Here is a 17,888-nt window from a genome sequence, read left to right on the forward strand (position 1 = left end):
GGAAAGTGAGATGCCTCCCCGATAAGATGGAAGAGCTGTCGGCCCTTACCAGGCCGGAAACGTTGTCGAGAAGTTGTACTCTGCTACTGTCGATTCTTCAGCTCCAAACTACTGAGTAACTGTGCGGATAAGCTTGGAACAGTGACTGTCTGACTCAGTCAGTCTGCAGAAGTTCCCCATCTTGTGGAAGACTTCCTGTGTCTGGATCCAGTTGTATCCAACTGTGCAACGTGTTTTCGAATGTCCGTATCCATTTTTGCTACTGCAACTAAGATGGCGCCGCTCAAGTGGCAAGCGGTAGCTCCGTCTGCTTTTGCTCGTTTTTTTCTTCTGTTTTTGTCTTTTTTTTAATTGCATTTTGGTATTTAGTTTTTTACCTAGGTCTACAATGTCCTGTGTCTGTCATGCTACTCCAAGACATTTCCAGAATTTGGGTAGAAATAAAGTTCTAATCTAAACCTAAAAAAAATAAAAAAAACAGACTAAAGTTATATTAAACAGCATGTGTAAAAGGTGGGAACAATGAAATCTCGTTCCAAATGCTTGTTTCACACCGAGTCAAATCAACAAGCAATTCAAGTCCAAACGAATCAGGACTTTATTGGGACCTATACCTGAAAACCTGATCATTTTCAAAAACTTTTTAACAGGTTAATTTCGTTATCTCGTTTACTTATTTTCCACCAACACATTTAAGTCAATGCAATATACTTTAATGAAAGTTTATTAAAGGATAATTTTGAAACATTTATCGTGCAAAGCTAGTAATGAAATGGTCAAATGTGTCCTGAATACATTGTCTATGTATATATAATGTACACTAAACCAAGTACACCCTCAAATCAAAGTCTTCAGCAGCTGCCACAACATTTTGACAGAAAAAGCATGCCATTGTTTAAATAAAACAGCGAAACATACAGGTTCAGTATTTACAGTAGGAACCACAATATTTTTAAAGTCACAGTAAGGAGCACATGGGACTATGCTGCAAATAGAAGTGTAACACCAAGCATTAAAAAGCAAGAAAAAATAATAAAGTTCACCAAAAACTGAACACGGAAGCCAATCTATATGCTGCCATCTACTGGTAATGGGATTTGCAGAAAACTAAACATGGCAAATTAGAACGGCTACATATTAGAGGTGGAACTGTTAAAAATTAAATTACATTAAAAACATCAAAAGCATTTGGAGCAAGAGGATACGTTTTTTTTAGTTTGATTCATATGCATCATTAAAACAATGAAGACGCTGCAGAGCCTTAACGCAAAGGATACACTGTGTCCTAACTATTAGCAGAATGCATAACGAATATTCATCAATTAGATGCTAAATGGTACAATAAATTGGATGGTAAACTACAATAAACTCCATATTAGCCTGTTGATTTTTCAAACTGCTTCCACCCCTGCTATATAGTGCCAGGACTTGGGACAATGAGTATTTCAGTCAAAGTCCCTGTTGACAAGGACCAGTGGAGCCACCAGCGTCCAGACATAGAGAGCAATACAAATCCAGCTAGATGAGACCTTCACCCAGACAGAGGGCCACTTGCTAGTCATAGCCTCATAATTGGAGTCAGGGCTGCAAGGGGGAAAAACACAATATAGTACCATATCAATGAAACAGGTCAGAATGTTCTCTATTACAATGGTACCTCGACATACGAGCAATTTGAGATACGAATAAAATGTTGAGAAAATATTTATCTTGTGATACGAGACAAATTTTGATATACGAGCAGACAGCGGACGTAAGAGACTGATAATAAGAACATCATGGGCGCGTTGCTGTGCAAAAAGTCCCCTTCCCCCCTCTCTGTCACTCTCCCTTCTGCAAAATCAGTCTAATTTTAGTTCTATTAAACACATTTTTGTATATTAATAAACCACTAGTTATTTGTTACTTTGTTAATAGATGGCTAATTAGAACAAATACCGTATTTTCACGACTATAAAGCGCATATTAGTCTTAATTTTTTTCCAAAATAGACAGGGCACCTTATCATCAAGTGCACTTTATATATGGACCAAATACTAAAATTGTTAAAATTGTATAAAATAAATAAGTCACTAGGACAACTACGGCAATGAGCCCCCGACTCTACTATTTTCCCGTAGATAAAGTACTGCACAGTTACTGCTGGGATATATATATATATATATATATATATCTTAATTCACCCAGTTCTTCACTAAAACCAGTATGACGGCGAGCACACTAATTTGGTACTCGCCGTTATTTTGGCTGTATTTACAAAAGCAATCTTGCCGCTAGATGTTGGCGTCAACAGAGCATTCAAAGCTAGAAGGCAAACTATATATATATATTTATTATATATATTAGCTTGGAGTTTGCCGGAGGCTTGAGAACTACAACCGCTGGACACCGGCATTAACCGGGCTTTCAAATTTATATATTTATTCATGTATTTATTTATTGACTTACTATTAAATACCTATTTGTGTATAATGCCTTTCCTATTCCTGCATCCTCACCCTCTTCCTACTGCAACAAAGAAATTTCCCGATTACGGGATGAATAAAGTTATCCAATCCAATCCAATCCAAATCAAAGTTGCAAGCAGCATTGGAGCAGTGGAGAGGGGACCCATCGTTTTGGAAGACTCATTTGGGCAATTAATTCGGACACAGAAAATGGGGACTTTGATGGTTTTGTGGGTGATAATGTGAGTACATTGTAAAATGGCTAAATAAAGTACAACCGAACTCAGTTTTGCTTCCGTTGATTTTTTAAGAACTTGTTTTTAGCGTGCGGGTGTAGCATGCATTTGGTGCATGTAGCACCAAATTAGTGTGTTCGCCCTTGTACTATATTGATACTATTCGTGCAAAGTTATCACAGTCGTCAACCTGGGTGTATTGACAAAAGGACTATATTTCCCAGCAGTCACTGCGCACCGGAAATAGCACCTGGAGCTGTTTCCGTACCTTAAGCAGCGCTATAATGGTTTGTATTCATCAATGAATAATATAGATATGCAATGCCTGGCTGCGTCTAAAAGAACGGCGCCTCCTTTGTGTGTAAAATACAGAAATAGCACTCGTTATTGACACTGCGGCTAAAAATACAATGAGCCTAATAGTCGTGAAAATACAGTTAAAATGTTTTTCGAATTCAATATCCTGTTTTTGGTGTTTTTTCAGAGGGTTGGAACAAATTAATTTGTTTTTAATTCATTTCAATGGGAAACGTTCGTTTGAGTTACGAGAAAATCGACATACGAGCTCGGTCCCGGAACGCATTAAGGCCGTATCTCGAGGTACCACCGTATTGTGAGTCTGCGAGTTCTAGCCATTCTGCACCACTTACCTGTACCAATTGGTAAGTGTCATCATGATGTAGAGTGACGCCAGGAAGAGCATGAAGTGGAAGAAGGAATAGGAGTACGTGACTCCGTCCTTCTCATTGTCCAAAGCACGATTTCCGCCACTACTCTCATCCAAGCTCTCAGCTTGTGGTCCATCTTCGATTAGAGCAGACTCATCAGTCCTGAGAGTCAGTTTGCTTACCTGAGTGTTGGATGAGTTACGAATACTGCGGGAAATGAGAAAGCAAGATTATAGGGGAAGTCTAGAAAGAGACAAGGCGAACGGTATTTAAAGTTTATCTTATGCCATACCTTGAGTACAGCACACACATTAGGAACAGGATCAACCCCACAATTCCCTGGGCGTCCCACCACTGAACAACATGGTCCTGGCCAGCAGGGGTGGTGGTGTTCAGCCCAATGATACCCAAGAGGCTTGGGTTGCACTTCCTATCTATGAGACCAAACAAAAATAAGAGAACCGTTAAGGTTTCAGAGGTTTGATCTTGGTGGCTTTTGAAGAATGAGAACAAGTAAAGTTCTTTGTAAAAACGCAAGGGCGACCCCTAGAAGTAGCCAGTGGTGGAGTTTGCATGCTTCCCCATGGCTGCATGGGTTTTCTCTGGGTGCTTGAGTTTCTGCTCTTCCTCACAGGCACATAAGGGGGTGCTGGAGTTAGCCCAAGATAACTATTCAGGGAGACACCCTGAATTGGTTACATCCAGTTACAGGGCACAAGGAGACAGACGTCTGACATGAAGAAATCAATTTGAAGCTATCAAATTAAAACTGAGTTTTTGGACTCAGATGCAGCCACGCTCCAGCCTGCTGTTTTATGCTCTATTCCATGGGTGGGCAATTCATTCCACAAAGGGCCGCAGTGGATGCAGGTTTTCATTCCAACCCATAAGAGGAAACCTCTCCACCAATCCGGTATCTTAGTAGTGCAATCAGTGGATTGCAGTCATTTTCTTCTTGTTTCAGGAGAAATCTAACTGTCTTGGACTTGGTTGGAACAAAAACCTACATCCCCAGCAGCCCTCGAGGACCAGGTTGCCCGGCGCACGGTCTATTAGCCGAAAGACATTTAGCCGACTGACATCTGGCCGACAGCCAACTCACCGAAAGACCATCTGGCCGAACGTAGAATTAGCCGAACGACGATCTAGCTGATGAACATTTAGCCGACGCGCTAGTTAACTGAGATAGGCTCCAGCATCCCCAGTAACCCTTGGGAGGATAAGCGGTTCCGAAAATGAAAAAAGCACAGAATGGGCACCAGGCCACCTAGTTTCCACCAGCTTTGCAAAAACATGAATGTAAGCTAGTTGAAGATACTAAATCCAGAAACCCTGTGACCGACCCTTTTAAGGATAAGCGGAACGTAAAACAAATGTAGTTGTATCACTTGTGCCCTTTTATCTTAAAATACACACGAACAGCTCAGTGACTTTCTTAAAATTGGTAAAGCTTAGTCATTAACTTCAGTGTTAAAAAATACATGTTTTGTAATGAAGTGTAATTGAACTATTTGAATTAATCTATAAACAAATATTCTAATTAGTTTTGTCTTACATTTTTTACTTATTTTTCCCTGCTAGCATTGTGGTACTATAGATCGCAAAGTACTTCATGAGGATAATGTACCTTTGAACGTTTTAATTTAGTGATAGCTCTTGAAATTAGAGACCTTAAGAGTTTTGGGAGAAATCTATTTAAAATTTTGATCGCCAGTTTAATTTTGTCTTGCTATCTAAACATCATTTCAACATTAAAGCCACCTGTATATGATTTGTGTGCTCTTACCAGGCTCGTTGGTCATTGCAGACCATGTCAAATACATTGTGTACAGGGTCACCAGGGAGGACTGCAGCAGGCCTGACCTTGGCTGAGACTCCTTTAGTCACATAAAAAAATGAAAAATTGAATCAGTTTAAAAATAAATAAAAAACAATCAAATACCTACACAACAAACAGATAATGGTAATTTATAAATGTTTTATTTATTTTTTCCTTGAAAAAAATCTGCGAAGCTCTGAGTCCGCGATAGCTGAAGCGCGAAGTAGCGAGGTAACACTGTATACATTTGGAAAGTTTCTTTTGTTAAGGCTGAAAATAATCTGTTTGCCAATTGCCAATGGTGGTGATGTCTCCAGTTGAATATTGCTATTTTATGTTAATATTGCACAGAAATTCATGTTTTGAAAGCAAATGTTAGGATTTGGTTTTGTTATGCTTTTTTTCCCCTGTCTGACCTATCCATGTGATTGCCCATTGTGTTCACCTGTCGTTTATCCGCCCTTGGTGCCCCCTGTTGTTACCCAGGTGTTTCTAATTGTCTTGTCAACCCATGTCTGTCTATTTACATCCTGTGTGATGGTTAGTCCTTATCGGATTGTTTGCGTTACACTCCATTGCTTTACGTTGCTATGCCATGTTCCATCTTCCTCATTTCCCCATGTCTTCCTGTCAGGTTTGGTTTTATTCTTTTCTTGACTCCCTTGCCACGTTTTGTCAGCGCACTCAGTTTCCACGTCCATGATTGCTTCCCAACATTTGGGTCCAACTACGCTCCACGTCTGACACCCGAATGTTCGTGACAGCAATTTTTAAAAATGGCTGTTTCACAGTGTTTGGGGTGGAGTTGTCATATCTTTCAGTTGTTTTTCTTATAACATCAATTTCACTCTCTCTACTCGTATTCTATATGGTGTACTGTAAACAGGGGGGTAAAAAAATGGAATTAAGTTCAAATTAAGCATTTTTGAGGGGGAATCCCTACTTCGCGCAAATGCACTTATCGCGGGTGGTCCCGGTCCCCATTAACCGAGATAAGCGAGGGAACACTGTCGTCAAAATTATTGTTCAATTTGCCATTACCTGGATCTGAGGCAGGACGGAAATGACCGAGGCACCGAGGCAGAGCAGCATGTTGATGCTGATGAAGACCTTGTTCTCAGTGCATCCACCAGAGTGGGTGTAATAGACGTAAAACAGGACCACAGCCACCAGAGACAACATGTAATTGAGTGCAGTGACCGACAGTAGAGCTGCAATCCAAATAAATACAATATTTACTATGTAAAATCACTTAATTTTTAAGTCATGGCAGAGTTGGTTGGGGTGCTTACCTGCATACCAGCAGCGTGAATTGCCCTCTTCCATTTTCTCTACCCAGGACTCATTCCAGGAATGAGCAAAGTCAATGAGCAAAACCAGCTGGATGAGGATGAAGCAGAACGCACCTGCCATGCCGATGTAGAACCACACTACAAATTACAGGATCAGAAAGGTATGTTATTCCCGGTCATATGGTAAAGTATATCAATCTGTTTTGAAATAATTATGGTTTCTTAGGGGTAATTGCCATGCAAAAACATAACACGCGGAAAGAAAAAGGTTGGGGACAGCTACATAACTAGTGCGTATGAATTGTCCTTCCATCAGTAATAATTTCAAATCATTCTTTCCAGTAATTGTTTTCAAAATCATAGTACAGTGTTCCCTCGGTTATCGCGGTTAATGGGGACCGGGACCACCCGCGATAAGTGAATTTCCGCGAATTAGGGATTCCCCTTCAAAAATGCTTAATTTGAATTTATTTCACTTTTTTGGGTTTTTATTATTTTATTTTTTTATTTATTTTTTTAAATTTACCCCCCTGTATACAGTACACCATATAGAATACGGGTAGAGAGTGAAATTCATGTTATAACCAAAAAACTGTAAAATATGTTGTTTCATTGTAATATTTGTATTTTTTTTTCCCCAAAAAAATCTGCGAAGCTCTGAGTCCGCGGTAGCTGAACCGTGAAGTAGCGAGGGAACACTGTACTGCAGTCAATAGAAACCCAGCAATCTCTGGATTTGTATTGTAACATAATTTTACTTGAATTGTCAACAGAATGATGTCATTATTAAAAAAAAATGTAGAAAAGTGTTCAAGCTATTGCTATTTTACTAATACATTACAATGAATCACAAATTGCCATTTTAACATTTTTACAGGCAGAAATATGATATAGGTAAAAGATTACACAAAGCAAGAGAAAAAGCATAGACATCTTAATTACCAGTTGTAAATGGACCCTCTGCGATGAAAAAAGATCCAATGGTGATGCCCCCAGCAGCCAAAAACTTGAAGAACCAAAACCTGAAAACCAAAAGAAATTTTGTGACTCCTCTAAATAATCCAAATAGTTTAATTTTACAAGTGCCCGACTGATAAACTTGAAAGTGAGCACAGACAAGACAGATGAAGATATCACAGTCAGAGTATATGAAGGAACTCACATTCACATAAATTTGAAATATACACATACCAAAAAAATAAACTTAAATTAAATAAATTATTCACTCTTGTTATATTTCAACTGTTTGCTAAAATAATTTTAATTTGTTTACCTCTCATTAATGAACACACCTTTGTACATCATAAATGAACCACACCTTACATCTCCCTTATTGACAGAAAAACTGATTTTTTCTACTTTGTTGCAGATTTTTCTTTAAAAAAAGAAAACTGAAATTCAGCACAAACAAAAGTATACAAGTCAGTATTTAGTAAATGCACCGTTTTGAATTAATACATCCATCGAGTTTACAGTGAAAGATGCATCACTATATTACACTATTTTATAATAAATTTTGTTTTTCCTGTGATGGCATGATAATTTGTCCCATGGGAGAATGTATAAAGAAGTATTCTTTTCTACATTTTTGACATTTTCCTCTCAGAGAAAAATTTGATGAATTAATACATTGTGAGCCACCTAATAGCATAGCGGTTATTTCGCCTGACAAGGGTGGGGTCAGAGTGGGATCAATTTCCTCTCATTGGCACTGTGACTGTGCGAGCAAATTGTTGTCTGTCTTCACGAGACCCCTACGACTGACTATGACTGACACCAGTATAGCGTGTTTCCCCCAAAGTCACCTAGGAAAGGCTCCAGCACCCCGTGACACTGATCAGGATAAGCATAATACATTCTGGATAAGAAAAGTTGTACAAATAATTCCAGTTTCAAACAACCAGTTGTGTCTGCCCTAAATGACTGAACCACAAGCATAGGCAATTGTTAAACTTGACACTTAAAAAGCATGAACTGCTTTTAGGGGAAGTAGCTTGTTACATGAAGCCATTTTATATTTTGTAATATATTATATATTTATTATATTGTAATATATATATTGTAATATTTTGACATCATATATGTCTTCGTCCACTTCACTGGCAAACTTGTATTATGGCATTAACACTATTTACTGTTATAGAGTATGGGAGACAGATGCCAAAAAAAATCGTACATTTTTAACCAACTTGACAGTGACAACAGGGTGGACCCTGATTTCTGTTCTGATTTCCAAGGAGTTTTCAGATATTTTCAATTCCTGCCCAACCAAAATGCTGTACAGCATTCCCTCGCTACTTCGCGGTTCAGCTACCGCGGACTCAGAGCTTCTTTTTTTTGGAAAAAAAAATACAAATATTACATTGAAACAACATATTTCAGTTTTTTGTTATAACGTGAATTTCACTCTCTCTACCCGTATTCTATATGGTGTACTGTATACAGGGGGGTAAAAAAAAATAAAAAAACATTTAAAACAAGTTTTTTTTTTTTAATTAAAAAAAATAGTTTTTTTTTTTTTTAATTAAAAAAATAGTTTTTTATTTTTTTTTAATTAAAAAAAAATAAAAAACTATTTTTTTTTAAATTCAAATTAAGCATTTTTGAAGGGGAACCCCTACTTCGCGGAAATTCACTTATCGCGGGTGGTCCCAGTCCTCATTAACCGCGATGACCGAGGGAACACTGTATCCATCTAAACTACTACAGTGGTACCTCGACATACGAGTGGCCCGACATACGAGTGGCCCGCTATACAGGGTGGCCCGCTATACGAGTGGCCCGCTATACGAGTGGCCCGACATGCGAGTGGCCCGACATATGAGCAATTCGAGATACGAGTAAAATTTTGGGCAAATATTTATCTTGAGATACAAAACAAATTTTGATATATGAGCACAGCGAACGCGAGATGCTGCTCATAAGAACATCATGGGCACTGTCTCTCCCCGCAACTCCCTCGTGTAATGTCTCTAACCTAAGACACTTGGAGAGATGGTCAGGTCATAGTTCCATAGTTACAGACAAATTTTACCCTGAGTGTACTTCATTTTTTTTTTAATTAAACAAAATGCTATAACTTTCAAAGCAATCTTTTTTTCTGTCAATATGGGGTATTGTGTTAAACAAATGAAGTGAAAAAATGACCTTGACCTGAAATATTTTAGCAAATTGGTTAAAGAAAAACAGGTATTTGATTCCATTTCAATTTGAATCAATTATATTTAAAGGGTCTGAATGCTTTAACCATCCAATATTTGTGCCACAAAAGCTTTCAAACATACAATATAAAGGAAAAAGTCCTATGAGCGTACCCATTATGTAGTGCAGCTCTGGGATCTTTGCTGCTCTTGACCTTAATCATGAGGAGAGAAAAGAGGAGGAAAAACATGGCCATTCCAAAGCAAACACGGTACACAGCTTTGTAGCCAACCAGCACGTCACAGTTCACATGACCCTGCACGCCAGGAATGGATGAACCCATTCCTCCCTCACAGAATCCAGGAATCTGAAGAAAGGAACATGAAAAGAAAGATAGATTTAATGAGAGATCTTGAATACATTAAATTCAGCAAGAATCCAAATAAAACTAACAAAAGTTTCTATGCTTGATAATCACTCTGAATAATATTTTCATGGTTCTTACAGTGACTTGAATAAGCATTTTAACACTATGCTATAGTGCAGGTTCCCCCCCTTAAAATCATGGAAGGTCTGAAATTTTCACAATAGGTGCTTGTCCAATGTGAGAGCGATAATCTAAAAAGAAAAAAACTTAAATTATAATGTATTATTTTGTGGAATAGTATAGAACAGTGGTGTCAAACATACGGCCCGCAGGCCGGATCCGGCCCGTCTGGTGGTTTGGTACAGCCCGGGGAAGAAAGCTGCATTGTATAAAAAAAATGAATTTTCTTTTAAAATATGTAGTTCTCGTATTATCCGCTAGGGGCGCAGTGTTTTAGTACGTGCAGACAACATGAATTGACATTTATTTATGTTCTTATGTTATTCTCTTGTTCATAATATATTGTTCATAATGTAAAAGGAAAATTCTTTTAATAAACATTTTGATAAATTACTCATTCTTTGCACTAATTATTAGTATTAGTAACTAATACAAAGGAAAAAAGTGGGCTCATAGTTAGTTCTATGCAATTTTGCAATTCTAAAATTCTACCTCCACTCCATTTATTATCCTGAATCAGATGTACCAGTTGGAGGTTGTTAGCGGCTTAAAGACCCTTGTCCTCCCAATACAATCAGTATGACTCAAACTTGAAAAATGGCCAATACCAGAGAGCAATCCAAAGAAACGAGAAACAATATTGTACACCTCCACAAAGCTGTAAAGGTCTATGGAGAAATTGATAAGCAGCTCGGTGAAAAAAGGTCCACTGTTGGAGCAATAATTAGAAGATTCCCATTGCACCTCCCTACTTTTGTTTACGGAATTATTGCACTTTTTGTGAATCCTAGAATCTTCCTTCCACTGTTTCACTTTGTCTGTTTCACTTTGTCTGTTATATGTTACGTTATATTTAACTGAAAATGCTGATCCGAAAGGCGGGCCGGCAGATGAGTGGTTAGCTGCCCCTACAGTGCCCCGTGAAGATTGCATCAGTGATCCAATGCCTCTCTCTATGGTAGTAATAATAGGAGTAGTAATCTACTTTACGGTATTTCGATTATCACAGCCATTTCTGGTCTACATTATTCATGAAATTTGATTATTGTACATGCCGTTGTGTTGCCATCATTATAAAGCTCTTCATTTATTTGCAGCTACAGACATCTGTTTTTTTCGTCCAATATGGCTTTCAAAATTTTTAGCGCCCTTTCTTCCCTGGTAGTCCCCCCCTCAATATGGTTCTACTGATATAGTCTCTCTCTGCTCTGTACATGCCTAAACTATCGAAGTCTGGCCTCACTGAACTTGACCTTAACCTTAGTATCTCAGTGTTTGTTACAGCAACTAAGAAATTTCCTGAATACGGGATGAAAAAAAAGCTCTAACCTAACCTGATTTTCTAAAAGTACAGATACAGTGTTCCCTCGCTTATTGCTGTTAATGGGGACCTGGACCCCCCGCAATAGCTGCATTTCCGCGAAGTAGGCGTGCTCCTTCAAAAATGCTTAAAGAAACGTATAACACGTGCACAAAAGCACCACCAAGCAAAAACATCATAGTAGTCCGGATGGAGGATCTTCTGCAGGTTTTTTGCACGTAAGAAACATTGTTATTGGTTGTTGTGAACATTGTTTTTTTGGGCAGTGAAGATGCGCCTGCGAACAGCCATGACGTCATCAATGCGATTCCTGAACTCTCACCATGTTGTTGACCATTTCTTTGGCCCTTTTTTGATGCAATTACTAATTCGTATTGAATATTTTGTTTCCACCTCTTGTAAAATGATGAAATTTATAATTTTAACCTAATATCTTTAAATTTTTTATTTTTATTTTCCTGAAAAAAATCTGCGAAGCTCTGAGTATGCGATAGCTGAAGCGCGAAGTAGCGAGGGAACACTGTACTTAAATTTTCCCCTAAGTTCATCCTAACATATATTACCTTCTTCAAATGCTCCTCCATGCCTGGCATCAGCATGATGCAAGCGATGCCCACTCCCAAAAGTAGGAAGAAGGCATAAATGAGGCGGGTCACCGTCGAGTTGTTTCCACTGGGGCAGCAGCGGCACAGCAGACAGGGAGCGCTGCCGCACAGACACGGCACCTGCAGTCCAAAAAAGGGTCGGTAAAAAAATAGAAATTAACATATTTTCAAACCTATAGAGCAGTGGTCTCAAACCGGTTCCACATAGGGCCGCAGTGGTTCCTGGTTTTTGTTCCAACCGATCCAGTGCCGACATTTTAACCAATCAGGTGTCCTTAAAAAAAGTAGCACCTGACTCTAATTAACTGATTGCACTTGCAAAAAGTATCCTTGTTGAGTCGGAATGAAAACCTGCACCCACTGCGGCCCTTTGAGGACCGGTTTGAGACCACTGCTATAGAGTGCAGTTAAAGCTTGGACCCAAGCCATGGATTGATCACGAAGGAGCAGCTGGGAAAAACAAAGTTGTAAATGGCGGATGGCAAACATACAGGTGGCGTCGCACGGGTTACATGACGTTATTGTTGTTGTCTTAGCCGAACTCTATGTCGGAGATGGGGACTTTGAAAGATTATTAGATGTTTGAATGCTTCGACTTATTACCACGAATACACATTACAGTCGTACCTCTACATACAAATGGCTGTAGGTACGACATTTTCAAGTTATGAAAGCTTTTGACCATGCCAACATACGAAAAGAAGATCCTAGTAAGGAAATCCACCTGAACATAAATGCATTTCCTGTATTCCTGTATTCGTTATTTTGTTTTGAAATTATTCCAGTAACATTGCAACCTTCTTTAGTTCCTTTGGAGGTGAAAATTTAGAAACGGGGGCGGCTTGTACGCGAGAAATTGTAAAATTCACGCAAAAATGGACTTTAAAATCACACATGTTGGCAAAAATTACCGTCCATGATTTGCTAAGACAAAACAGTAAAATGTAGTCAAACAAGCAATAACAAAAAAGGCTAAAGACATAAAAAAGGTTGAGACTGACACAAGGTTAAAAGCAAGGGAATAAAAATTAACTCTTAAAAAAGTTTTGCGCACATTTGTTGGCTATGTAAAGGAAAAAGGACTGGCTCTAAAGAATAAAAATGGACGAGTGACTTTCGCTGAGCAAATGGTGTTTCAAAATGATTTATAAGTGCAGATTTCAAATTCAAAGTATTCCATTTGTGTGCAAAATAATATTCTCACACACACGTTCGATGAATCTGTGCGTGTTTCATGTGAATTGTGTTTACAAATCCCAAAATACATGTGTTCTTGGCAAACGTGTTTGTAAATCACAAAGTAGGATCGTGTTTCTGCGCACCCGCAAGTGCGGATTTCAAATGGAAAACATGCGTGCGAACAAGTTTCATGTTAGTTGTGTTTATAAATCTTTAAAGATTTTTTTTTTGCCACATGGGTGTGCAACAAAAATGTGAATGTGTTAATTATAGTAATAATAATAATAAAACAATGATGATAATATTAATGATGATGATAACAATAATAAAACATCAAAATAAGTAGTAAGAATCCTTAAAATGTCTTGATAAATATAGCAATAGAATAGATTATTTTCACTGTCATTTATATGAGTGATTTATTACATATTTAATGAAGTTCAGGGCTTGCATTATTTAAATGTTTACATTTTTTTTTACATTTTTACTGCAATATCGGCTCAAAATATCGCCTCCAACTATACTAATAATCGGTATCGGTCCTGAAAACCACATATCGCTCATCACTAATAAAAACCCGTACAGCAACCAATCAAATGTCAGTATACTCAATGTAATGCTAATCGGCCTTGAGATCAAATGTTGCAGGCTACCGTCATAATACTGGACATGTTTTCAAGGCCCCAGTTTCGCAACTCTGACCTGATTCCCCCTGCTTTGTTGACAACATCACCATTACGTACGTTGCGTACAAGCGCAGAAAAATTACCAAAATTAAGAAATACATGCAGCCAATATGTATACATGTTTAATTACCCAGAATTACAATTAATGCGGATGTAATAGCTTGTGTGTGCAATAAAATGCATCGGGATACTTGTTTTGGCACTAAAAACCAGGAACAGTGAACATTAAATGAATTAAAATACGAATAATCAGCAATCTGTTTGTAATACCACGGTTAATATAGACAGCATTCACATGAGGAAAATCCCCAGATTGAAAAATACGTATTTATCTACGTGCCCATAACATCTCAACGGCTTTGGTTTCTTTAGTGCGCAGTTCCACCACCAAGTGAAGACAAACGCTTCGATAATCTACTGAGACTTATACATTAAACTAAATTGTATTCAAAAACATGCGTTTCGTACCCAGCTCGCCAAGGAACACAGGCCGAGAACAGCGCCCATGATGGCCGATGTTTACTCCTTTCCACCCGGGTTCGGAAATGTCCGCGATGGCGAGTCTCAATAGGGAAGATGGCTGGTGTCGAGTATGATGCATTTCGATGGCATAAAAATGACGCGAGATGCGTTAGCCCTTGTGAACCTAACAGGACAGCCATTATCACTTGTCGGCCGCCTTGTATCAGTGCCACACGATAAACATTATAATCAAAGGAGGATGTACTTTACAATAACATTAAATTGTTCATTTTTCATTGATTTTCTTACAATTTAGTTTTTCATAATACTGCATAAACACTCACAGCTCTAGGATCGAACCTCGACCCTTGGTGGGTCCTCACTGTTACTTTGTTATATAGATTCCATTAGAACTTTATTTCATCCCGTATTTGGGAAATTTCTTGGTTGCAGTAACAAGACAGACACAACACACAAGACACTGACCTAGGTAAAAAAAATTTTTAAAAAAAACTGGAGCCACACATAGGAAATCCACAAGGTGGCGACCTTCTGCAGACTGACACTGAGGTTACCGCACAATCATGTAGTCTGGAGGTTTTAAAGATCATCTTTCTTGCGTAGATTCACCTAAAATGTCCTATCACCTAACCATAGCCACAGTGTTCGTGTTGAGGCAATCTCCCACACAACAGATAAAAAATGTTTAATATTTTTTTCCAGACATGGGCTTTATCATAATTATAGAATCATCAAAAGCCTATTGTCACCATACACAGCTGCGTATGACGAAATTGGTGGTGCTACTCCACAGAGTGTGTTATCCTGGTAAAAGACCATGAATAATAATAATATAGAAATACAAGAGTCACATCCTGTTAAGGTAAATACTAAAATATTGCCTAATCTAAGATATTGTTACTATCCACGGAGATCCCGGTGGGATGTCCTTGGGGATATTGTAGGTTCGATATTGTTGGTAATCTGTTGTCATGGATATATCGCATCTCCTCCCGAGAGTAATTAAATCCTGGCAACTGTAGAAAAAGTTTGCCTGGCGGATGTTAGTAAATAACAATAAGATTTGAGGAAACAAAACACCAAACTAGACAGCAAAGAGCAAGCTACACTCGTGTGCGCCGCCATCTTGGATCACTTACCTCCTCACTTATCTCCTCACTTTCCTTCAATCAGCCAGCAGGAGACAGATCACCGCCCAACGTCTTTCATGTTACCTGACCCCAAAGTTGTTGCACAGAGGGGATTGTGTGTCGTGCTACCGCAAGTTCATAGTCCTAATGGCTGTAGGAGAAGAAACAAACTCTACTTAAGTCTTTTTGGCCGTGCTTTGTGAGACCTGTGGCGTCTGCCAGAGGGCAGCAGCTGGAACAGGTTGTGACCAGGGTGGTATGGGTCCCTGACAATGTTTGCGGTTCTGCGGAGGTAACGAGGGCTGTCAATGTCTTCCAGTGAGGGCAAAGATCAGCTGATGATCTTCTTGGCAGGGCCTTCTTCATCACTGCCGTGGTGTTGGTAGACCAGGAGAGCTTGTCCGTGACGTGGACTCCCAGGAATTTCAAGGCTTTCACCACTGCCATAGCGTTGGTAGACCAGGAGAGCTTGTCCGTGACGTGGACCCCCAGGAATTTGAAGGACTGGACCCTGTCTATGCATTACTACTCCACTTGTGACGAGTGGGGCCAGATCTGTGCTGCGTTTGTGAAAGTCCAGGATTGTTTCTTTAGTTTTTGTGGTGTTCAGTGTGAGATTGTTCACCAAACACTAAAAAGACAGTTTGTTGACCTGATCTCTGTAGGCAGACTCATCCCCTCCTGAGATGAGTCCGACCACATTGGTGTCATCAGCAAATTTGATGATGGAGTTAAACTGGTGTGTCGGTGTACTGTAGCATGTGTACAAGGAGTACAGAAGAGGACTCAGTACACAGCCTTGAGGGGAGCCAGTGCTCAGTGTAATGGAAGAAGAGAGGTAGGGACCAAGTCTAACAGTTTGTGGTCGGTTGGTTAAGAAGTTCCTAATCCAGCAGCAGATGGAAGATAGTCCAAGATGGGAGAGTTTGACAGCCAGAATGTCCGGTATTATAGTGTTGAAGTCTATAGTCAATGAAAATCATTCTCACGTAGTTCCCATGGTGCTCTAGGTGGCTCAGTGCTATGTAGAGCTACGTCGATGGCGTTCTCAGTGGACCTATTTGCTCTATGAGTAAACTGATGAGGGTCAACTGAGGAAGGGATTGTATCCCTGATATGGGGGGCGACCAACTTTTCAAAGCACTTCATGATCACAGGCGTAAGTGGATGTGAGTGTGCATGATTGTCTGTCTCCTTGTGCCCTGCGATCAGCCGGCCACCAATTCAGGGTGTCCCCCGCCTCTGTCCCGGAGTCAGCTGGGATAGGCCCAGTACCCTTTCGCAACCCTAATGAGGATAAAGTGGAGATGAGATGACCGAATTCATCTACATTTTCATAATATTTTCATTGTTACAGATAAAACAAGTTACAAGTAGGTGCAGTAGATTCTCAAAAATTTAACAAGACCCAGAATTCATGATATACATCCTCTTAAGGCTGTGCAATTGGCAGTGGCGGTCCGTGAATTTCCTACCGACACCTTCAGCTGTCGGAATCAATCCAACCCTAAAAAACTATTGTATGGCTATAAAACTTAAAAAGCATCAATAATAACATACAATATTTCGGAATATAGCCATATTTTATTCACCAAAAATCCTTTTTACCTGTACACAATGTCCATCCTTCTTTCTTTCCTCCTTCTTTTCAGTCGCCATCGAAGCTAATGTTGAAAGTCGAGCCTGTTCTGTTGTATTTCTGGCATATGTTTTCATTCGATGTAGTGCTGAAAATGTTCGTTCCCGGTTGTGACAGGCTTGCTTGCATTGGAGTTGTGCGACCGTTTTCATATGTCCAGCTTTTTTTTTTTTAAAGTCCGTCTTGAAAATGGCTTTGACAGTACATCTGCAAACAAATCTATTTTTCTCCTCCTCCTTCAGGCATTATGGATTGACAAAGCTTTTGAATCAACACAACAATATATTTATTTGTGCAGCTCGCTCCAAATATCGTTTGGTATCTCTGGCTAGTCCACTCTATCACTGGCCAATCATAGTTGGTGAAAGCGAGGACATATACCTACGCTTGCGAGAAGGCAATGGCGTATGCCTGCGAGGAGGCATTGGTGTCGCCAACTCGAAATCGGATTGGTTAAAGCAACAGTTTTATCAACACTTGTTTTATGCAGCAGAGCCTTTAGACCTGATTGTGAAGGCCTCAAGACAGATTTCTGACCCTGGCAACAAATAGCTGAAATGTGAATGGTTAGATGCTTAAACATGAAAACACCCATCTGGAATCAGCGCAACCAGGGGAAAAGCAATGAAACAAAGATGACAGACTATTAGTAATTATGTTGGCAATTCATGGACAAAACATATTTAACATTAGTC

The 17,888-nt window shown here is 39.3% G+C and overlaps 1 protein-coding gene across 1 annotated transcript; it reads right to left on the reverse strand.

Moving 5' to 3' along the window:
* Positions 1-708: 708 nt before the first annotated feature.
* serinc1 (serine incorporator 1) lies at positions 709-14,568 on the reverse strand. Its single transcript, XM_077711603.1, has 10 exons — positions 14,410-14,568; positions 12,035-12,196; positions 9,777-9,970; positions 7,405-7,484; positions 6,463-6,600; positions 6,212-6,381; positions 5,138-5,228; positions 3,644-3,785; positions 3,334-3,558; positions 709-1,584 (listed from the first exon to the last, which is right to left on the reverse strand). Exons 1-10 carry the CDS (start codon positions 14,446-14,448, stop codon positions 1,446-1,448), a joined length of 1,380 nt encoding a protein of 459 aa, XP_077567729.1. The 5' UTR covers positions 14,449-14,568; the 3' UTR covers positions 709-1,445.
* Between the last annotated feature and the right edge of the window lie 3,320 nt (positions 14,569-17,888).

Source organism: Stigmatopora nigra, unplaced genomic scaffold (genome assembly GCF_051989575.1).
Source record: "Stigmatopora nigra isolate UIUO_SnigA unplaced genomic scaffold, RoL_Snig_1.1 HiC_scaffold_26, whole genome shotgun sequence".
Taxonomy (NCBI): domain Eukaryota; kingdom Metazoa; phylum Chordata; class Actinopteri; order Syngnathiformes; family Syngnathidae; genus Stigmatopora; species Stigmatopora nigra.

Bases quoted from the DNA above. Each gene is read 5' to 3' on its own strand.
- serinc1 (XM_077711603.1), bottom strand. From the start codon at position 14,448: ATGGGCGCTGTTCTCGGCCTGTGTTCCTTGGCGAGCTGG. The intron at 3,786-5,137 runs GTAAGAGCACAC...TTGGTCTCATAG, and splicing joins TGCAATGACCAACGAGCCTG to ATAGGAAGTGCAACCCAAGC. The intron at 1,585-3,333 runs GTAAGTGGTGCA...TCCCCCTTGCAG, and splicing joins ACACTTACCAATTGGTACAG to CCCTGACTCCAATTATGAGG.